Source organism: Natator depressus, chromosome 1 (assembly GCF_965152275.1).
Source record: "Natator depressus isolate rNatDep1 chromosome 1, rNatDep2.hap1, whole genome shotgun sequence".
Taxonomy (NCBI): domain Eukaryota; kingdom Metazoa; phylum Chordata; order Testudines; family Cheloniidae; genus Natator; species Natator depressus.
Genome location: NC_134234.1, coordinates 244,556,864 through 244,580,038, shown reverse-complemented (window position 1 = coordinate 244,580,038; position 23,175 = coordinate 244,556,864). Strand labels below are relative to the sequence as shown.

Here is a 23,175-nt window from a genome sequence, read left to right as displayed (position 1 = left end):
TCAACTCCGTATTCTGAAATGGGACAATATACCACCAAGCATCCTTAACTTTGTGTTAATTTAGGGTTGGATTTTTTTGCCATTGCATCTTTTATATAGATGTGTGGAGACTCCAGGGCCCAGCTTGCAATGCTTCATCTTGGTGCTGAGTAACCTCCATGCAGTGGAGTGGAGTTCACTTTAATCAAGAGGGAGCATTGTAGGCTGAAACCTGTAACCTCCATGAACTGTACCACCCTAATAGAGGTGGGAGGGTGTAATCTGTTCTATTGCATGCTATTTAGGTGTGAACTTTTGTGTCCTGGCAAGTGGCCACCTCAATTGGGCAAATTGTGGGTGTCCCTGTTGTAAGGTGATTTGTATTTTCTGAAAGAGCCCTGCCAAATAATGAAATACAACACTAAGTCGGGAAATGATATAGTTAGAGATGGCACTTCGTATGGTAAGGGAGTAGCTGAAGAATGGGGTGACCTGCTATTTTTCAAGGCAATACAGGACAAGTATATATGAAAAATACAGGACAAAAGTTTCCATTAAGGGATATCATATTTTAGTCATGATACAAAATCACACTTCATATCACACTGTTTGATATGTTATATGATTGCTGCTCTAAAACATTTTTTATCTGATCAAAAGGTTTTTATCAGTTTCTTATTATATGCATTCAGCACCCAATCAAGGACCTTCCTTATTACATAGGATGGGTGGTCAGACTCCTGTAGTCATGGGGCAGCCTAATTGAACAAAGCACCATGCCTAAATCTCTGCTGGGTACCCAAGTCATCAGCCACATGCTGGCTGATCTTTTTCTAGCAGTTATCCATTACAGGGGACCAGATGTGACTCTCCAGGTGTGGCAAATGTATGTAACCATCTCTGCCCACGTAGTAATTTAGTTCCCTGGGCCACAGGCACAGTGCTGGCAAAGCTTACCTCATAGTGTTCCCCCAGGCAGCTAAGCAGGTCTTCCCTTTTATAGGGGCTGGCTGACAAGGGATTTCAGTTCTTCCCTTTCATTGACGAGGGAGGCTGGAAATGATTGCGTCTCTGTCACCCAACGAAGAGGCATTTAATTTATTTAATTATTTATTTGTAAATCGTTCCTTTCCGAAGATCATGCAGAACATAAAACAGATACAATTCCCAGTTTTTATTGTCCATACATCCAAAACTTCAGGGCCTCATTCTCATGTACACTGGGACTCCTTCCTACCACTCTGGCAGTGTAATGAGGTCTTAAAGTGGGTGTAAGTTGAGTTGGTCAGAGCACTGTAAAAGGGCTTGAGTGTAAATGAGAATCAGCCCCTCAATTTATACTCCAGGGTCCCTCGTACCTGGATCCACATTATTCAGTTGTGTGGTCTTTCATCAGGATTGCATTTCACCATGGTCATCTGCCATCCCCGTATCATTTCATCACAGCTATCCTTTATTACCGTTGCTTTTTGACTAAATTATTGGTATCTCAGATTGAATATCCAGTAGTGAAGAAACACGATGAACTGTTGTTGGCCTTATCCGCACTACAGAAATGAAACACCGGTAACGGAACTAATGGGACTTGTATCACACAGGTTTAAGCACAAATGGCTTAGTGCATCCTCACTAGCCCTGCTAAATTGTGCTTTGAAACCTTGCAGGGTACCTCCACACCCACACTAGCACTGTCCTAAACCAGTTCAGCTCTCTGATTACCTATCCCAGAGTTGCTGGCACAGCTCCCAACAACACTGCATTCTGGGAGACTTTGAAAGGCCGTCAGTGCACTGTGGGATGGTAATGTGAGGACTAGTTTCAGCTTGTCTATATCTACATTGTCCCTAAAATAATTAGTACTAAAGTAATTCAGCTCAGTCTTTATTCCCTGATGAAGCATAATCTACATGGTATTTAGCCCCACTAAAAACTCTTTGGAGCCTGGGTTGCCACCTTTCTAATTGCTTGTAACTGACCCCCTGAGGCTCTGCCTCTTGCTCCCAAAGCCCCATCCCCATTGCTAGCTCCTCTCCCCTTTCCCCATCACTCGCTGGATTGTCTCAAGGGGCCTGCCTGCAGGTAGGAGATGGCTCTAGATGAGCAGGGGCTGCCATAAGTTAGTGATGTGGCACCTCCCCTACCCTGCGGTAACCAGACTTTTGGTGCGGGTGCTACTTTCTGGTTAAAAACCAGGCACGTGACAACCCTAAATGGCAACCAGACAGAGAAAACCAAAGACTGGACTCTCCGGATAAAACCCGGGTGGGTGGCAACTCTCTGTGGAGCACTTTTGTGTATGTATGCAAGGTGTGTTACAATTGTTTGAGGAGCAAATACTTATTAAGGTAAATTTCTGTAGTTTAGACAACACCATGGTGATGGCTGAATCCCTGATAATTTCATAGTTGTCAAGTTTCACTCAGAGGTAGAGAAGGTTGTACAACATTGGGAGGAAATTTAGATTTTGTTTCTCCAGTTTTACGTTCTCCCTCTGTTCTACCTTGTTCCCACCAAACCTGTAATTGTTCTCCATTTCCTCAGCTCCCTCCAGTCCTGCTGGTGATATGAAATTTGCTGCACATCTTCAAACTTCTAGCAGACTGCTCTCCATGCCAGTTTAATAATTGGACTGGAACCCACCAATATGCTTAGTAGGAAGGCGGTTGTGTAAACACAGCAGAAAAACACCCAGTTGATCCGTGTGTGCCTCCACAATATAATCATCTGTTTCAGAAGTAAGAGGGAGATTAGCCATCTAGAGGAAACATAGTGGGAGTTAGGGGAGCTGGCAGGAGAAATGCTCCGAATGCAAGGGCTATATCCTATTTCAGCCCTACTCCTACTTTCGCCAGGACTCTCAGTAGGCCTGAAAGTGAGTGTTTGCGTTTTCAACCTACAGTCTGATTTTCAATTTCAGGTTTGTTTGCTTTATACAAGGAGAAAATCAGAAGTTTCCCAGCTTCTGAGCTGGAGCGAAAAATTCTCCTTTCAGCTTGACTGCAGATTTAAATAACCAAAATTAATCCAATTGAATAAGGCCTGGTGAGCCATGGAAGAAAGAGCCCATGCTTGCTTCCCGATAGGCTTTTCGTTTTTCATAGTCATATCTGCAGCAATTGGATTTAATTTTCTTCCACAAAACCAAGTTCCATGACTCTGTATGGAGAATTACTGCTGAATTGAGTAATTGAGCTATCAATTGGGAAAAGAGGCCTAATATATCGCTTAACCCTTGGTAGTATACTATTTACTATGGTCATACTAGTCAAAAGACATTACTGCTTTAAGGAAAATAAGCTGTTTCGTTTCAAAGCACATGGAACAAACATGAAATCTATGAGAAATGAATTATGAAGCATGAAGCTCTTAAGAGGTGAAGTTCTACCTTATGGAAAAGCTTTCATATGAGAACACCTTTGCCCTGTAGCCTTTTTCAGTACCAGTAGAGGGTGCTCCGGGATAACTAACAATCTCCTGCAGTCTCTTTCTACAGTGGACTGAGATCTGCATTGCTAGTGTCAGATACTGGAGTGAATTTTTTGGTGAAAGTGAGTTACTATCAGCACTGGTTGAACCAAAACTATTTGAGGCAGACACGGTTCAAGCTTCGGCCACACCACGTTGCTGGGGCACTTCATTTTTCATCTACAGCAGTGGTTTTCAACCCGTGGTCTGCAGAGCCCTTGGAATCCACAGATTTTTGTCTAAGATTTCCAATGGGGTCTGCACCTCCATTAGAAATTTTTTAGGGGTTCGCAAATGAAAAAAGGTTGAAAGCCACAGCCTGATCTACAGCATCCTTGCTGTTCCAGGTGTAAACTTTTCTTGAGCAGTGGCTGGTAGTTGTTCCAAACATGCAGCATTTTTGTTGTAAGGGCAGATTTTCTTTCCATCGCACTGCCTATCTCTGATACTGAACTCTACACCGTGAAGTAACTGTACTTAGTAATAAAATTGGCACTCTGTAATATTTTTTTCATTGGTATGTACAACTGCCTCCATTGTTTTGTTTATTGTCCATGAGTGAAGCATCCCTTATTGCAGTCACTGTATTTCTAATTGCTCACTTCCATTCTATGTTCTTCCTTACGACTCTCCCCTTCCCCCTTCATTTCCCCTGCCAGACTCGAACTGTACAGAAAAGTGCCAAACCTGCGAATCCTGGCCTGCGGTGGGGATGGAACGGTAGGTTTTCTGTGCGTTTCATGTCAAACTCGATGATTGTCTCCAGTAACTCAGAAAGGACAGAGTTGGACAAAAAAGCCCCTGCAAGGCAGACCTCAGTCCAGTATCTGCTTGAAGGGAACATTAATAATTAAGAGACTTTTCAACATGATAAAACATATTGCAACGTTTCCCTTGCACCCCGATTAAGAATATCTGGTGGTAAGGTGCTATCTGTTATAATATTTGTGGATTACATACTTGTTATGCATAAAATATGTTTGTGATACTATGCCTAAAAAAGCTTCCTTCACCCTTAAGCAGCTTTTACAACTGAACAATATTCATTTTTGCTGGTCTTTTCTTCTGCTGTATCACCATTCTGACTGTTGCTGATATACAAAAACTGATGATCCAGTGGGTAGGGTATGTGACGTAGGCATAGTTTGACTTCTGTATTTAGGGAGGGGGGACAGTTCCAGTCAGGCCAGCAGGGCCATATGTGGTGGTGGGGAGCAAACTCCATGCCTGTCCAAGGCTTGCAGTTTGGGGGGGGCAATGTCCTCTGTCCTGCCCAACTATGCCCATGGTATGTGACTCGGAGTCAGGAGATCCAGTTTCTATTCGATGTCTGCCATTGTCTCCCTTTGTGACTACAGGCAAGTTGTATGTTCCTCTCCCAATTCCTTTGTAAAGTATTTTGATATCTGTGCATGAAAGGAAGGATGGTTCAGTGGTTAGGGTGCTACCCTGGGACTTGGGAGACCTGGGTTCAATTGCCTGCTCTGCCACAGACTTTCTGTGTGACATTGGGCAAGTCATTTAGTCCCTCTGTGCCTCAATTCCCCATCTGTAACATGGGGATAGTACAGGGGTGTGATGAGGATCTCTAAATTCGAGATTGTGGGGTGCTCAGGTTCTACACTGACAGGACCATATAAATATCTCAGATATATAGGTGCTGAGTATTATATATATGATTGTGATTCTTCTGCTCATACACGCATACTCCTGCTCGCTCTCATTGAGTTCGCGTAAGTATAAGTAGCACAGGTAGCTGCAGTGGAGATGTGGCCAAGCCATGCCACGTACAACCCCCCCTGAAATCGGTGGATATGTGTCTGGCACGGCTCAATCATGTCTCTGCTGCTGCTCCCCGTGCTACTGCGGCTACCCTGCTAGCTCACTGAGTGCTTGTGGGAGCATATGTACGTGAGGAGGAGAATCACACCCCTACTTCCTAGTGTAGATGTAGCCTATTTGTGAGCCAATATAGAATCTTCCTTCTTCATAATCAGCTTCTCTCAATATCGCCTGTGATTTTGTCATTCTCCAATGTGTATGACATCGCACTGTCCCTTCTGAGATAGCATTTCCACCAGGGTGGTATATAAAGTGTAGGGGCTACCCTGATGACAGAACTCTGCCACCCAAGCTGAGAAATTATATCACTGGGGGTCGAATCTGCTGGAACGGTTTATAATGAACATAGGCGGGGATATTGAAAGGACCCTTAAAGAATGAGGCCCCCAACTCCCATTGAGTTTCAGGGGGAGCTGGGTGTTTAATCTCCTTAGGCCCATGTATAAATCCCAGCCTTAGTGCATATTAATATTAATGGAAGGGTGCCTTCACAGTTGGAGAGAAAGTAAGAGCGAACCAGCTAGGGTCCAGCAAAGGGATATCTTTTGTGATTCACTAGGGATTGTTTCCTCCAGAACCTATAGGATACTGTTTCAGCGGGGGACGCAGTGAAAATAGATAATCTTCTAATTTATTTGTCAAATGTATGCAGTCTGCCATCCAAGGGAGCTGAAACTATAATGTGAGATAATCTAGGCCCACAGAATTTTAATATAAAAATTAGTGCAGCTCGATTGGCTCTTACCAACTCTTGTTTTCTCTTGACTTCACAGTATGAGCAACAGGGGGCAGTACCTTCTCATTACTGTGAACAACTCTAGACTGTTATCTTTGCGGCTGTTAAATTTGAAACAAATTAATATCTCATTGTCCCAAAAGCCAATGAAAAATCTTTCGCAGATGGACTCAGTGAATATTCAGTGAGACCAGATATCACTTTGCCTTGCTGACATGAAACAGAAGGCGGTAGCTTTTCCAGTTTCACTGCTTGCTCTCCCTTTCCTGGGGGATACATGGAAGGCTGTAGGCTCCAGAGCTGTCAGTCTCTGCTCCTTTCACCATCACACAGTTCACAGAAGATGGTAGGCCTTGCCACCCCTAACCCCAAGATTGCTGTTGGATATTTAGAGACTGGGTCAAACTAAATAATAAGGCTTGCCACGCAAATGGAACCAATTTATGTATCATTTCAAAGCAATTTACAAAGGCGATTTAATAATATCTCCACTCTACAGACCGGGAGACTGAGGCACAGATGAAGTGACCTGCTCAATTTTAGATAGCAAGTCAATGGCAGAGTGGTGGTCCAACTGGCTTCAATGGGCCCAGGATTTCAGCTTAGGGTTTCCTGACTCCATCTCCTATTCTAAGCACCAGGGGCCAGATTTTTAAAGGTATGGGAGTTAGGCTCCTAGCCCATTTTGAAAATCCCACTAGGTGCCTAAAGACCTTAAAAAATCTGGCCCTCAATGACTGTGTTTCCCATACCACCATTTTAAAGTGTAAATTCTACATTATTCTAATATAGCCCTTTTCAGCTCAAAGAAATGCAGAAAGTCCTTTAAAAATTCTGTACCTACAAGAATCACTTCCATTACCACATACCACTAATCCACAGCTATTGGTAGCACGTGAAAGCCGTTTAACAGCACAAAGCAACACTACTCAGTAGTAAACAAGAATTCTTTAGCTACTGGAGCTCAAGTAGGAATTTGGCCAGGACAGCAAAGCTAACATTTCCACTCTTGCAAAAAGTACCTTGGGATCTTTGATAATCATAAATGGTCAGGACCTTGGTTTTGTGCCTCATTTAAACAATGGCATCTCCAGTGGTACAGTGCCCTTTAACCCTTACTTTCAATGCTGTTACTGTGAAAAAATAATTAGGATGAGTTTCAGATGTTTGCTCTTAGTAATTTTTAACTTAATCTTTTTATTCAGCTTTTTAAAACGCTGTCTAGTTTTGCTTTATGTTTCTTAGTACTCTGCATAAGATAATCCAAGGAGGTCTTTTGTTTTATGACAAGAATTTCAATAAAATAACCTCAAAGCAATGTTCAGTCAGGTATAAATATAAGTCCATAATTCTAGGTGCTTTGTTTCCTGTTCAGGGAGAGGGTGGAAGTGATTGTTGCTAAATCAATATAACAATAAATATTGCCCATTCATTATTTTTAATAATCAGCATTTATATACAACTTGACATCCAGTTGCTCCTTGTAACACTCCTGTGAGGCAGGCTTATAAATACTGTTATCCCATTTTGCAGAAGAGGAAGCTGAGGCAGGATGGCTAAACAATTGGTTTTCAGTAGTGCTCATTTCTGCATTTCCCACTGATATCACTTGACTATCTGTGTGATGAGGATAAACTCTATTAGTCTGTTTCTTTCTCTTTCACCATTTAAATCCACCCAATTTGATTTTTTTCCCTTTCCTGTTCTCTGTTTGCAGGTGGGCTGGATCCTCTCCATCCTGGATGAGCTACAGCTCAGCCCCCAGCCTCCTGTTGCCGTCCTTCCCCTTGGCACTGGAAATGACCTTGCTCGCACCCTCAACTGGGGAGGGGTAAGCACTGACTCCAGTACCCTCTTATGTGTGACTTACCAGCTATTCATTGGTTTCAGAGTAGCAGCCGTGTTAGTCTGTATCCGCAAAAAGAAAAGGAGGACTTGTGGCACCTTAAAGACTAACAAATTTATTTGAGCATAAGCTTTCGTGAGCTACAGCTCACTTCATCGGATGATGCCCACACAATGAAGTAAAATACAGGGCACCTCAGCTGCTCTGATAACTAGTGCCTGCTTTGGCCCAGATCCTGCAAATGAGCTGTGTGAATTTCAGCAGCTGCATGTGGTTTCTTGAATGCTACTTTTGCTTGTTTTTGGTTCTTATGGATTTGTACCCTCTGAGTTTTGCTTTGGTTTTGGGTTTATGCAAGCCTGAAAAGTGAAAGCTCAGTTCATCTGAAACAAACACGTTTTGGCATGGTTTGTGGTTGAAACCATCAAACCCTCCCTGACATCTATGAAAAGGTTTATGTGAAACTCAGGTTGCATCTGCCCAAAGGTTCACAAACCCATACTGCGTTTCAGGTTTGTGATGAAACAAGGCAAGATCTCATGAACAATTTGGGGCAGGGATTTTATTGCATGTGTGTACGGAATCTTGACACCTGTGGTCAGTAGGACCTGTGGACTGCAGAAGAGGGCATGGCACTGTTAGTAAAGTCTGTTAGGTCACCTCCATATGCCATTGGCCTTACTGTGCCAGTCAGAGATTGTAATTCTCAACAGTTGCTTGCCAAACTTCTTGTTCCTGGTTCATCCACAGTCTACATACATTTATGAACCGGTTAGGTAAACTTAGTCTGGATTTCATGCAAACTTCCTTCATGCAGATCTGGCCTGGCACGGTCACTGGTGTCTCAGTCAGGTAATTAACATGTGACGTGATGTGTCCATTAGTGAGCCTTTGGTGGTGCTCATTCTTCTTCCAGGGTTACACCGATGAGCCTGTCTCAAAGATCCTCTGTCATGTAGAAGATGGGACTATTGTCCAGCTGGACCGCTGGAACCTCCAGGTGGAACGAAACCCTGATTTGCCACAGGAAGAAATTGAGGACGGGGCACGTAAGGTTAGAGCTGCCTGTTTTACAGCAGAGAGAGCCTGGAGGATGCAAACTGGGGTTTCTAAGACACAGGAAAACATTTTCCACTCTCGTCTCCCCCTACTACAAGTTTATAGATGTCACCACATTCAGAAGTAGATCACGGTTACAGCATGCTGCCAGTTTGTTGTCTCTCATAATGCTCAATGTCTGAGCACTTGAACAAACTCCTTGTTCACTGGGTCAAAGGGTGAAAATCTGTGGCATCTCATTTGTTAGATTATTACTCTTCCCCCTTGCCTTGTTAGCTGTGGTGAGAAATGAGCCAGTCCTCAACTGATTGAAAAACCACAAAGCATATATATATTCTTTGGGCTGCTGCTAGTGGATACCAGTTGTGTATCTGTTCTCTAAGCAAGGTGTTGTGTATGGGTTGTTAGCATCTGTCTTTTGAGGTTGTCATCCCCTTCCCTCTGTGTGGTCCCGTTACATCACTGACCTTCCCCCATTTGGTCTGTGAGTTGGAAGGTGAGACAATATTTGTCATGGGAGGAGCTGTATTTCTGTTCTCTCCTGTTTTAATCTGCAATTATTTTAAAGTAAGGCAATAGCCAGAAAAGGGATTCTGTGAAAATGACTCCTCATTCCTGCACACAGAGCCCCTCTACCCTTTCTGAGTTATAATTTCAAGTTTACTTACTGAACTCTAGCTTTCCTTCCTGTCAGCCTAATAGAGCCAATATAGCAGTGAAAGGGCCAGATGTGCTCTAGTCTGCCTCGTGCATCATCAACAGAATTACCAGCCGAATTCTGAATCCAGGATCTTTATTGCTGCTGATGATGTATGAAGCAGAAGGAACACAGCTTGATTTTCAGATGCCATGCTGAGCTTGTAGTGCCAGCAATTAGGAGAATCTTTGTTTTGACATGTTAAGTAGGAGATTGCTGAGAGAGGATAAATAGGGAACCCCATGATGTCATGTTTACAGAGTCACTTATGTGACCATAAAGCACTGCAGATGTGTTTGTGTTCTTTCATTTTTGCATTTGATTATCTTCAGTGAGTTGTTTCCAGCCTTCATAGCAACTCTGCATATAAATTTTCCCACAGCTTTCTCTTCTCTCCTTATTTAGCTTTTCAAGAAGCTGTTAATTTGAGGGATGACATGAAATGTTTGGTCTTCTTTTCTTGCATACTATACCAAAACATTTTCATATATGTTCTTTCTGGTCTTTGATTGCAGCTTCCACTCAGTGTCTTCAATAATTACTTCAGCCTTGGATTTGATGCACATGTCACGCTGGAATTCCATGAATCCCGAGGTGAGAGGAACTCTTAATTCCCTTAACAGTGGGAAGCATAGGAATGGACAAATGGCTTCTGAATTTCAGTTAGGGTTGGCTATGACAACTTGTTTCCCAAAATCTAAAGAGAATGCTGAAACATATAAACTTCTGTCGCAGACAAAAACGTGTGAAGAATGATTCTAGCACTAGTTTCTGAAGGACTTATTAGGCTACAGCTGGACAAATGTGTCCAGTTTTGTCCATCACACTGAAGAAAGGATACTGAAGAAATAGAAAAGGTTTTGGTGATAGAACAAGATTGACTAAATTGGTTGGAAAAGCTGAGCTGAGATTCATGGGAGGAAAAGAGGATAAGAGGGGAGATATTTGAAGTTTTGAAGCTTCTAAAGGAGATGTTAAAGGGAGCTGTAGATACTATAAAACGCTTATGTTGATCCAGAATGAGGGCATGTGGACAAAAATAAGGAAACAGCAGAGAGAAAAAGAGAATTTATATTGGGTACAAATTTTTCCCCCTGTGTGTGTGTGTGTGTGTGTGTGTGTGGATTAGAGGGGGAGTGATAGGGATGTGAAGTTGTGGATGGCAGCAGTAGTAAAGTCATGTGTACAGAAGAACTAGAGAGAGACTTATTACGAAAGGCTATGGTATAGTATTATTGGGTTGAGTTGGACAATACTGAGCCCTAGATCCACTATGTTCGTAAGGAAATAAACAGGCCTTCATAATAATCCACAAAAATCCCCCAGGAGTTCTAGCTTGGGCTGTTGTATCACTTTATTTCTCTTCATACTGATGAAGATTGTGTCCTGCCAGAAACTCAGAATTCCAAATATGCCTAAACAACTGAGCTTTGGCTTGACAGGCAGAACATTGTGTACATGTGTTGGGTAAGCATATTTATATTACCAGAGCTGCTGTTCAATTTTCCTTGGTCAGCATGTTGTTGATTTAGCTGTGTGGGTTTTGAACGGAAGCCTCACTTGTTCTCATTTTTATACTATAACAATGCCATTAAAAAAGTAAAAAGATAGCACCCTCATGCCATGCTAAATAAAGAGCTGAATGCCTGATGGAATGAGCTAATGCATATTTTATAATGTTTAAGACTGCTGTAAGCTTCAGGAATAATAATGAAGGGCCACAGAAGGGCACAGGAATGAAATGATGACAGCACTATGCATTTCTTTATGAGTGCACCCCAGTGTGCATTCCTAATGTGGTTGCAAATATACAGTATAGATGAGTTTCATGGCTACCCTCTTGCTTAGTGGAAGCATTACTTAATTATTAAGTTGTAGAGCTACATAAAGAATGAATGTTATTCCAGACATGCCAGTGTTTTAAAAATTTAGATGAGAGAGAAAATACTCACAGAGCAATCTGTGTGTGGGTATGTGTGGATGGGGAAGCTTGCAAAGCACATGCATCTGCTGTTCCCATTGTAGCTGGCACAGTTATTTTCTCACTTTCTTGAACACAAAAACTGACAAAATGAGTTCTGTGTGTTATAGGGGGAGAAAAGCTTAAAGCGTACATTTTGGTGTCATTGTTGTCTTGTGTGTGTTTGGTTTCATTTAATTTCCTCTGTCACGTGTTATTTATGGAAATAATCAGGATGGGTCAGACTCTAATCTCATTTACAATTGGTGTAAATCCAGAGTAACTCCACTGAAATCAGTGGAATTACTCCGGGTTTACACTAGTTTCATTAAAGCAGAATTTGGTCCAATAAATTGAACGTGCATGCACATTCCTGCATTCAGAGCTATTGTTAATGATATAAAATATCATGAAGTAAATAAAATAAATAAAGATACTGACTTGAACCTCCCTAGTCCACTCGGGCATTTCACAGTGTGGAAATGTAACTGCCCTCTAAGGTAGTTGAGTATTTCCCATTGGTAGACTAGGTAGTAAGTGTCTCAAATGTTACTTTTAATGAACGTTGTCTTTTCAGTGGTGACTTCAGTGCTTATGTGACCAGTTACTTGTTTGAGGTGCATGCAAACAGAGATGCCATTTGCAGATGCAACAAAACAAGTGATTTGTGAACATGTGACAAGGAATGTATTGATTTGGTAGAGTCCTGCATTTGACATTGCCTCACAACAAAGCAAACAGGATCATTTGGCAGGCTGAGTGCAATCAAACGTGTTTTTAATACAGGCAAGTGCAGGTCGTATATCTATGGATAGAAAATGTAGGTCACACTACTATATGGAAGTCTGTATTCTGGAAAGCAGTGATTCATAAAAGGACTTAGGGGGTCTTGATAGGCGACCAACTGAATATGAGGTCCCAGTGTGATGATGTGGTCAAAAGGGCTATCATGATACTTGGATGGATTAACAGGGAATCATCATGCATGAGTAGGGGAGGTGATATTACCTATGTACAGTAACTCCTCGCTTAACGTTGTAGCTGTGTTCCTGAAAAATGCAATTTTAAGTGAAACGATGTTAAGTGAATCCAATTTCCCCATAAGAATTAATGTAAATGGGGGGTTAGATTCCAGGGAAATTTTTTTCACCAGAGACGAAACTATATATGTGCGTACACTCACACAGTATAAGTTTTAAACAAACAATTTAATACTGGTACACAGTGATGATGATTGTGAAGCTTGGTTGAGGTGGTGAAGTCAGAGGGTGGGATATTTCCCAGGGACTGCCTTACTGCTAAATGACGAACTAGCAATCAGCTGAGCCCTCAAGGGTTAATTCATTGTTGTTAATGTAGCCTCCCACTCTACAAGGCAGCACGAATGGAGGGAGGGGAGACAGCATGGTAGACAGAGACACACACCGTGTGTGTGTGAGAGAGAGATGCACAAGGCCCCTTTAAGTACTCTGACCCCACTCTAAGTACATTGCCTTTTTAAGTAGATCAGCAAGTTGAGATGGCAGCTGCTGCCAGGAAGCTCCCTCCGTCCTGAGCCCTGTCCTGTCCCCCCCGCTCTATGGAAATGGGGTAAGCGGGGTGCAGGAGCAGAGGGGAGGGGGACACCCTGATATTAGCCCCCCACTTTCCCCTCCTTGCACAGCAAACAGGAGGCTCGGGGAGCAGCTCCAAGGCAGAGGGCAGGAGCAGCACATGGCAGTGGGGGGAGGGACAGCTGAACTGCCGGCAACTGATAGCCTGCTGGGCGGCTGCTGCACAGGGAACTTAGGGGAGTGGGGAGCTGATGGGGGGGCTGCTGGTCTACCCTGGTTCCAAGCCCACACCAGCTAGCTGCAACGGGCTGCTCTTCCTGCAAGCAGTGGACAAAGCAGGTGGCTGCCAAACGACATTATAAGGGAGCATTGCGCCACTTTAAACGAGCATGTTCCCTAATTGATCAGCAACAAAACAATGTTAACTGGGCCGACTTTAAGTGAGGAGTTCCTGTATATGGAATTGGTGAGACCACTGCTGGAATCCTGTTCTGGTGTGTACATTTTAGAAAGGATTAGAGAGGAATTGGAGAAGAGCTATGAGAATGGTTTGTGGGCTGGAAAACATGCCTTGCAATGGAGGATTAAAAGCGCTCTATTTATCTTATTACAGAGAAGGCTAGGAAGTGATTTAAACACACTCTTATAAATAGCTATTCAGAGAGAAGATATCGGATAGTAGAGGGCTCTTTAGTCTATCAGACAAAAGCATAAAAGATCCAATGGCTGGTTAGGAAAGCTCAAACTGGAAAAAAAGACAAAAAGTTTTAACTGTGAGTAATTAATAATTGGAAACAGATTACTAAGTGTGTGATAAATTCTCCATCACTTAGAATCTTTAAATCAAAATTGGTTATCTTTCTAATTAGGCTCTACTTTAGCTACAAGTTGTTGGGCTAGGTATGGAAATCACTAGGTTGAATTCTATGGCCTGTAGTATGCAGGAGGTCAGACTAGATGATCATAGTGGTCCCTTCTGGCCTTAAAATCTATGAATCATTCAGTTTTGTTTCAAATGTTTCATGAGATTTAGAATAATCCAAACGGAGATCTACTCAGTGTACAGTGTGTACTGGTGTCACTGAAAAGTTGTGATTGTGCTGTTGGAAGTTTACGGTGGGGTCATGAGACCGACAATGTAACTCTTTAAGGTAGTGTTGTGGTAAATTTCCCTCAAGAGAATCATGGTTTGGGGGCTGTCTGCCCTTATCCTCATCCACTCTACTTTACACCAAGAAGGGGCTACACTAAGTAGAAATCTACTAGCAAAGAATAGTGCAGAGGGTAGATTCTTGCAAAGTAAAAGTTCATTTGACATTTCTCACCTTTTAATTACCAATGGGTGGTGCATGTACAGTACGTATGGAATTGCTCTTTTAGGGTTGCTGATGTAGATAGTGCTGAAAATAAAGACTTCCCTTGCCTTTTCCCCATCATGGGTCGAAAACTAGCAGCATGCCAAGGCTGTAAATCTGTCTTCTTGCCTCCAGGAAAGCTTGGAATGAAACTTCTCAGAACAGCAAGGGTGCGTTGCTACCTTTCTCCCTTATGACAACTTTGTTTTCTTCCTTGTTCTTCTTTTACAGAAGCAAATCCAGAGAAATTCAACAGTCGCTTTCGAAATAAAATGTTTTATGCTGGGGTGAGTTGCGAATGGATTTTACAGAATAGCCTTGGTTTATTTATTTAAATTATTTATTATTTATTCCCCTTCCTCTCCCTTTCACTCCTGAGGGTTATGACCATTTCTTTTGCCCATCACCTTTAAAAGTACATAGTTTGCTTCCAGGTACTTCTGGCAATGCCTCCCCATGTCTGTTTGGAAGGGACTGAAGTATTATTTTCCTATAATAGTTAGTAGTTCAGAAGAGTGCTACAGCCTTTGGAGGAAGGACTGATAATATCCTGAATCCGCTGCTGCAGATTGGCAAGCGCTTCACTGTTGTGTTCACATTTATTTTCATATGTGGGCAGCACTTGGATACGGAATTTACTGGGGAAGTTGCTAGTGCACAGGAAAAATCGCTGACCATATCTTTCAGCCCCTGATGAGCATTCCTTGGCTTGGAGCTAGAGAGGAGGAGGACAGAGAGCTGCTATTTGGAGCATCTCATTTTCATACATGAATATGCAAATCAGATGACCATTTCTTATCCAGGAGGGAAGTGGAAGGATCTTCAGCTTTATTCTAAGGTGTAATTAGGAAAGGAGGTCATTGACTAGATAATACTTGCCGTCATACATGTATTTCCGCTGTCAGATTCTATCACTGTCACCACACCCAGAAGCCTTATGCGTTAAAAACAAACAAACGAACAAGAGCAAGAATTTGCATGATGTTTTGGGTGCACAATGGTGTTCCATGGTAAATCTTCCAAAGTGGAGTGCTTTTTCTTAGTGCAGCACCTTAATGCAGCAAAACAAGTGGACCAATCTTCCCTTCTGTGTCCTTGCCCCCAGCTCTGATTCAAGGGACTCTTGAGAATTTGAAACATGCATTGCTGACTGGATGCTAACAGAAGACACTTGGCCTAAAACTCTCTGTCAATGGGAGCAGGAAAGAAAAGAGTTTAGTGCAGGATGGTATGTGGTGGCAGAATCTGGGGAGGGATGCAAAGGTAGGAAAGTGAAAGGAAGAAGCTGTAGATCATTCAAATAAAAAAAATTCTGATTTGAATTCCCTCCCTTTTCATATGTCTGGTAGGCAGCCTTTTCAGACTTCCTGCAGAGAAGTTCCAGAGATTTATCCAAACATGTTAAAGTTGTGGTAAGTATAGGAAAGCATGGCATCATTTTGTGCAGTGAGACAGATGGAGTGTGTGTGTGTGTGTGTGTGTGTGTGAGAGAGAGAGAGAGAGATAGGGAGTGCTGTGAAAACACAAACCTAATCACACCAGACCATTGATTGTTACTTTCAGTTTTGACCGTGACATTTGAAACACATTTTGTAGAAAGCCTTTGGGAATTTACATACATGACAATTGCCCACTGGGTAACACACCCTTCCCTATCTCACAGAGAGTGAATGGTGCCCAGCAACTATGCTATAGAGAGATGGGTATTTCTAAAATACGATCCACATTCTTGGGCAGGTTGTTACAAAATGGGGTAATAGCAATTATTATCCTGTCCGAGGCCCCATTTACAAACCCCTCTTTGTTCTGTTGCTTTGGTTTTTGCAGTGTGATGGAACAGACCTGACCCCAAAGATTCAGGAGCTGAAGTTCCAATGTATAGTGTTTTTAAATATACCCAGGTAAGCTCCAGTTCACAACAAACTGCTGGCTCCATAGGAACAGTTAATCAACAAATACAATTTCCAGAGTTGTGCACCTAATACGTGAACAAGGAAGTCAACAGATAGAGTTGTCTTCTGCTTCATTAGAAACACAAAGCAGGAGGAAAAAAATCAGTACCTTCCAAATAGAAGAGCTCCAAATGGGTTTGAAAGAAACACTGTTTCCTAACATCTTAGAGGGTGTCACAAAGAGTGGGGTGTGTTTTTAAAAGCCCAATATTCCCCCATCTTCCCTGTCCCCTTGCCAAAGATTTCCTTTCCAAGGTACTCACTTCCTCTCCCTCCTGTTTTGCCCTCTGTGCAGGGTTCTTTGTGGTGTCTCCTCTCCAAAGTTCTCCCCACCCCCTGCTCTGCAAGATCTCCCATATATCCCTAACAATAGGCAGGAGAGAGAAGCAGCAGCAGACATTAGGTAGGAGGCCACTGTCTGGAACTCCTCCCCCAATCTATCCCGGCTTTTGCATCTCCTCTGCTCCCAGACCTTCTGAGCAGGAGGGAGGGAGGAAACTAAGGTCTGCAGAAAGCAAGCTCAGCTTCAGCCTCCTGCCTTCTTAGCAGGGGCACAAAGCAGCCTTTGTTGGCAGGAGGCTGCAGGTGAAAATCCAGCTGATCTGAAGAAGGACTGGGGGGAGAGGGGAGAGAAGAGTCCTGAGCACTACTGCAAAAAGGCACTGTCCCCTCTCTGCTGCCTCCCATCTCCACTCAGCAACCTACCAGAAGTTGGGATAGACAAACTAATTGCCTACCCCACCAGCCTGAAAGTTGGAGGGCAGGTTTCCTGTCTGATCTTTCCTATAATTATATGTATGGTCACTGGGAGGCCCCAGAATGGATTTTAAGACCTTCTGGAATAGATGTATGGCTATTCACCCAGAAGATAAAGAACTGGCCAGTACTTATGCTTTATTTTCTTTTAATTGTTGTAAGACCCAGTGGGGCAAATTCTTAGTATGCTCTCATTTTCTAAACCTCTTTCTGCAGGTATTGTGCTGGCACAATGCCCTGGGGTACCCCCAGCGACCACAGAGACTTTGAACCTCAGCGCCATGATGATGGTTACATTGAGGTCATTGGGTTCACTATGGCCTCTCTGGTGAGAATTTTTGCAGAGCTGAGTATTTTTTTTGCATGCAGTAGATTTCACACTGCTTAAGGCGCTGAGAGTATTCTGTGTGCAATTTTGTATGAGACACCTCATGTCCATGGCTGAACACTAGGGTGCACAAAGTTTCGTACCAAAAAGATTCTCTCCTATGCTTTCCTGGGTTCAATAAGGTGGAGAAAATTTGTTTTAGCCTCAATTTTTTTTTCAGTTATGAACAAATAATGGTTTTCAAAGGAAGAGAAGTATTATTTCATTATCAAAATGTACTCCCTGAAAACCTGGTTGCTTTGAACATGTCTAATGGTGCTTCAAAATGCTCCCAAATCAAAATTCAAAGAAGATTAAAGTATTATAGAAGGGATATGTGTGCATGTGTATGTGTGTTTGTACTATGGGAAACTAATATGGTCGCACAATAACTGCTGTTTGTTACCAGCCCCACCACAACTGGGGTTTTTGTATATTTCCCATATACATTAGAGCTGGTCAGACATTCTTTGTTGAAAAATAGGGTTCCAGCAACAAAATTTTTTGTGTGTAGAACAATTACATTAAAAAATTTTTTTTGATGAAATTGGTAAACAAACAAAATATTTTGAGAATCTTTTTTGAAAATTTCAAAATATTCCATGTCAAAATTGTGGGAAAAAATCCTACTTTCACTTTTTCACTGGGAGAAAAGAAAAGAAAAAGTAAGAAATCATGTGTGTTGGGGGGTGGGGTGGAGGGATAATTTTGTTGTTTAAAAAAAGAAGGAAAAAAAGAAAAGAAAAAGAAAATCTTTAGGTTTTTTTCCCCCAAAAAACTTTGTAAAATGTACTTACTCTTTTTAAACCATCTGTACTAATCACATAATTAAAGGTTGTCCAAACTTTGCAATGTTGAGAAGTACCACATTGTCAAATCACCAGCTGCTCAAAGGACATATCTAATTTGCATAAAATAGACACATATGGTAGCCCTCCTCGTCTTCAGTATGTAGGTGCGGCCTGCAGCTCACTTGGAATATGGAGCATTACATGCTGGGACTCCTGGCCTTTAAAGGCCGCATCTCCATATTGAAATTGAGCATTCCTTTCTGCTGTACTCTAGAATTGACCATCACTGGCATTGCAAAAGTTCTCCACCTAAAGTCACACCTAAAAATCTGAATAGTTTAAAAGAATTTCAATTACTGCATTAAATATTCTCAGAAAATTCCCATTTTCCCTGTTTTATCAGAGTGAGGGGGTGGGAGAAATTTTAAGAAGATCATAGACTATAAGAGAGACACTCCTGATTGAGTAGTGCAACTGTTATTTTAAGTATTTGTGTTTTCTAGCTGGTGCTCACGTATTATAAAAAATTGTACAGTCTGCATATGTTAGCTCAAAGTTTGATGACTTGTTCTTTGCTCTCAAGGTCTATAGTGCCTTCAGACAGAAGTCTTGCCTAAAGCCAGTGAGGCTGATTTATTTTGTGCTGCGTTATAATGAATATTTACATAAAAAGATCTATGTATGTGGAGTACATTAATACATAAAATGATGCTGATGCATAATTAAGCATTACATTTGTATATGCACCAGCCATGGAATTCAGAATTAACATTTCCATAGCAACCTTAACCCTTGTGTCATCACCTTTCAATTATGCATTAAAATTATGCCATTTAAAACCCTGAGCAAGATAACATGGTATTTGAGAAATAATAGAACATTGTGTGATTTAGTGGAAAAGGAATAAAACTTTTTGAAATGGGTGTTGTCTACTGGTCAGAACACAGAACAGCGATCTAGAAATATAGGAGTTCTGCTTCCCCTCTGACACTGATTTGCTGTGTAGTCTTGAGCAAGTCACTTAACCTGAAATGGGAGTGATAATTTTTACCTGCCCAGCAAAGGTGTTGTGAGCATTGAATAATGTTTGTAAAGTGCTTTGAAAGCATCAGGTAAGTGCCACTGTAATTGTTTTTCTTTTGTTCCCACAAAAAAAAAGTTAACTCTAAGTGCATTTCCCAAGTACAAACCTTAAAAACACAAGACCACCAGTTGAAGTGGTGTTACCCTCCAGACCAACCTCTGTCTTTGTACCTTTTCACTATAGTGCCCAAACACATTCACAGGCTCCTCAGTTCCATGCCAAAGTGCTTTTCAGTTTCAGCATACAACCATCCACAATGCAGGCATCTAATTCCTCACAATCACACTGAAATAAACTTTATCTCCATCATAAGCAAAAGTAAGATGCCTTACTGCTAGACATACTTTAAATGTCTGTGCCCCTGATTGGGGTTTCTGCTATAGCCTTTGTACACTAGTGGAGCTATCATACAGGTGCCACAAAGCCAGTGGCAACTGACTGGGAGTACCCCTAGCATCAGAGGAATTCCCTAGTGGTGTAGGTCTGGTGGAATAACCCTTCATCACCCCCACTATTACAGTGCTTGGTGTAGATGTATGTCAAGTTATAACTGAGGGAAGGGACAGGATGTATTGGAGGAATGAGAAGGTGTAGCTGGAATGCACTGAACTGTATTTACAATGTAACATCCCACAGGGAATCAGTGCAGGCAACAGTGAGTTAGAGTAGTCTTCGGGGTTGCCTCCAGAGGGCCACAGAGGTGATGCACAGCCACCTTTGCCACCCCTCTCCTGAGCTGCATGAACTCATTTAGGCCACAGTTCAGAATCAGGTCCCTTAGTGAGCTATTTCTACCTAAAAGAAGCTGAGGTCAGAGTTAAGGTTTTATATGTGTTTGTGGTTTGAAGAGTCACTATAACAATAGACCTTTTCTGCATCTTAGCAGACATTTTGTGCATCACACTATGCTTTATGATCTGCTTGCCCGCATATGTGATATGCTTTAGATCTTTGAATGAAAAGTGCTATATAAATGTTAAGTAATATGATGATTATGATCATCATCATCATGTAACCAATAGCCCAGGTGTAATATTCATAATAGGACAGTTAAGGTTCCTGTGGGAAACAAAACAGTGAATGTCCTGACTTCAGTTCCTGTAACTCTTGATGCTAATGTTGTATTAATATAGATTTTTTATTAAAATACAGCGTTTCTGCCCCAAGGTGCCTGACTAAATCTCTAGGGCCCTGCAAGAGTCATTAACAAGCTCTGTCTATCTTTTTGTCTCTGATATGTTTTTATCCCCCTTGCCTCTTCCACTGCTTCTTTACTCGTGGTTTGGGTTTTAAAGAGGTTGCATGTACTTAGGTAGGAGAGAGGAAATTAGGCTTGGAAAGCTGGCTAATTTTTTTTCTCTAAGTTAGAAAAGCACCAAATGGGAAAAGCTGTCGGTCAAGAAGGTGTTGTTTGATAAAAACTATGCAGATCTGTTTCTGTTGACTTATTTCAGTCAACTTATGGATAGAATGTTGGGTCAGTGGGCGGGTGTCCCAGAGGGCACATGGTACAGCTCTCTCGTTTCGTTTCTTCAAGACAATTATTGAACATAGCATTTAATTGCTTTCCAGCCGCAGTTATTGAACAAGGTTTTTCTCCTTGCTCTTTTCAGCTTGTCTAATCCTGATGCTGAATTGCTTTATAAACTGTCATAATAAGTATTTCAGATTAATCTAATTCACATCAAGGACAGTATTGCCTTGGTAGGAAAGAAAATCTCTATTAACACCGTTGCTTGAAAAAGCATTTAGATCACATAGACGGAACCCTGATCCTTGAGTCGTAGACTGTAGGCAGTACTGCAACACAAGCAATCATAATTTAAAACAAGATGTAGAAATATACAGAAATGCATGTTGGATGTGTGCAAGCATATAAGTGTGTATCTATATCTCTAAATATAGATATACACCACATATGCTGAGGCAACCTCCACATGATAAATTTCATACCCATGTGATACAATGAATTTGTCGTGTATGTTTGACTGCTTCACCTGACCTCTGCCCACTGATCCTTCTCTCCAGGACTTTATTCTAGCATTCTAAGTCCCATTTTATGTCTTTTCTGTGCATGGAATTACATTGGTCATGCCTCATTGCAATGACTTATTGAAAAGCTTTGATTGGAACATTGCCATAATGCATCATGTGCACCCATGTCTCTCACTGGAAAGCCATTCTGCAAATTTAGATGGGGGGGGAAATGTGGGGTTGGCCTGAAATGCAACTTCCTAGTGGTGATGAATTTAGAAGAGTGGGTTCTTTGCATTGAATCCTCCAAATTACTGGACAGTTGCTGCTTTTGGACTGTATTCTGGCAAGCAGGTAAATCTCCCTGTGACAGAACAAACCACTTACTGCAACAGAGTGGGTCTCGTGCAGACAGAATAGTTTGTAGCAGAGGATATAGAGTGCTGGGTAAAACAGGATTAGGGAGATGTTAGCTAACTCACGTGGCTGGTATAGGATGGTAACATTATGGCTTTCCTCCTCTTTGCTTTGTCCTTGTTCTGCAGGCTGCTCTTCAGGTGGGAGGTCATGGAGAAAGGTTGCATCAGTGCCGGGAAGTGACTCTGTTAACATACAAGTCTATCCCCATGCAAGTGGATGGGGAGCCATGTCGACTTGCTCCGTCTCTCATTCGGATCTCCCTAAGGAACCAGGCCAATATGGTGCAGAAGAGCAAGAGGAGAACATCCATGCCTTTACTCAATGAGTGAGTTGGACTTGTTCATGTCCTAATACAAGGAGGCTCTTACTGGGCAGAGAATTCAAACAGGGAGTTTGCATGGACTGAACCATCAGAGTATTTGGAGAAAGAGGTCCAGAAACCCCAAAATGTTCCTCTCCTCCACATTGTAAATATTTACCAGATTTTGTTTGTGCTTTAACTAACAGGGTTACCTTTGTTGTGCTTTTAGAAAGATGTTATGTCTTTCAGTTATCCAAAGGGGTAACTATACGGGGAGGTCTCAGTGGATTCAACTGTGTGACTCTTACTAACACACATAGAAGCTGTGCAGATATGCCTCTCACACTCTTTAAAGTGCCATATAATCTGCTTTCTGAAATTAATGAGTCTTCTTGATCCCACGTTGAGACCATTCAACAGATATCCACAGTCCATTGCAGGGTACATATGTGCTCAGGCTATATTGCAGTCTTTGTGTTGGGAGCATGCTGCTCCCAGGTGCAAATGGGACCAGCCGGAGGATTCACTGAATAGAGCTGTTTGTCACCATGTGGGGAATCCTGATCAGAATGCGCTGGTATAAATCACTAAGGGCTTGTCTACACATACAACGCTGCGGTGCTTAGAGAAGACTCTACCTATGCCGACAGGAGAGCTTCTTCCCTTAGTGTAGTTACTCCACTGCCCTGAGAAGTGGTAGCTATGTCATGGGAGAAGCCCTCCTGTCGCTATACTGTGTACGCTATACTGTCTACAGTTGAATGGTGTTGCTCGGGGGTAGATTTTCCACACCACTGAGCAACGCATTTATATCGACAAAAGTCTGTAGTGTAGGCCAAGCCTTAGGGTCCGGCGACTCTGCAGCTGGGAACATGTTTCCCAGCACAGGTAGACAGACTTGTACTAGCTCTACTCAAGTTGGTGTGCTAAAAACAGCTATGTGGCCATGGTGACATTTGTGATGGCTCTGGCTTGTTGCCTGAATACAACCGCACGTGACACCTGGGTATGTACTTGGGTGGCTAGCCTAAGATGCTA

At 42.2% G+C, this 23,175-nt stretch overlaps 1 protein-coding gene across 6 annotated transcripts in view; it reads left to right on the top strand.

The window, feature by feature from the left end:
- The window catches only part of DGKI (diacylglycerol kinase iota), a 286,887-nt gene that overhangs the window by 155,641 nt on the left and 108,071 nt on the right, over positions 1-23,175 (top strand). For all 6 annotated transcript variants that reach the window (XM_074939900.1, XM_074939905.1, XM_074939893.1 and 3 more), the window contains 9 exons: positions 4,104-4,164; positions 7,740-7,853; positions 8,785-8,922; positions 10,140-10,218; positions 14,724-14,779; positions 15,842-15,904; positions 16,320-16,393; positions 17,417-17,528; positions 21,962-22,161. In XM_074939900.1, the coding sequence (XP_074796001.1) occupies positions 4,104-4,164; positions 7,740-7,853; positions 8,785-8,922; positions 10,140-10,218; positions 14,724-14,779; positions 15,842-15,904; positions 16,320-16,393; positions 17,417-17,528; positions 21,962-22,161 (897 nt within the window). The remainder of the gene's footprint in view (positions 1-4,103; positions 4,165-7,739; positions 7,854-8,784; positions 8,923-10,139; positions 10,219-14,723; positions 14,780-15,841; positions 15,905-16,319; positions 16,394-17,416; positions 17,529-21,961; positions 22,162-23,175) is intronic.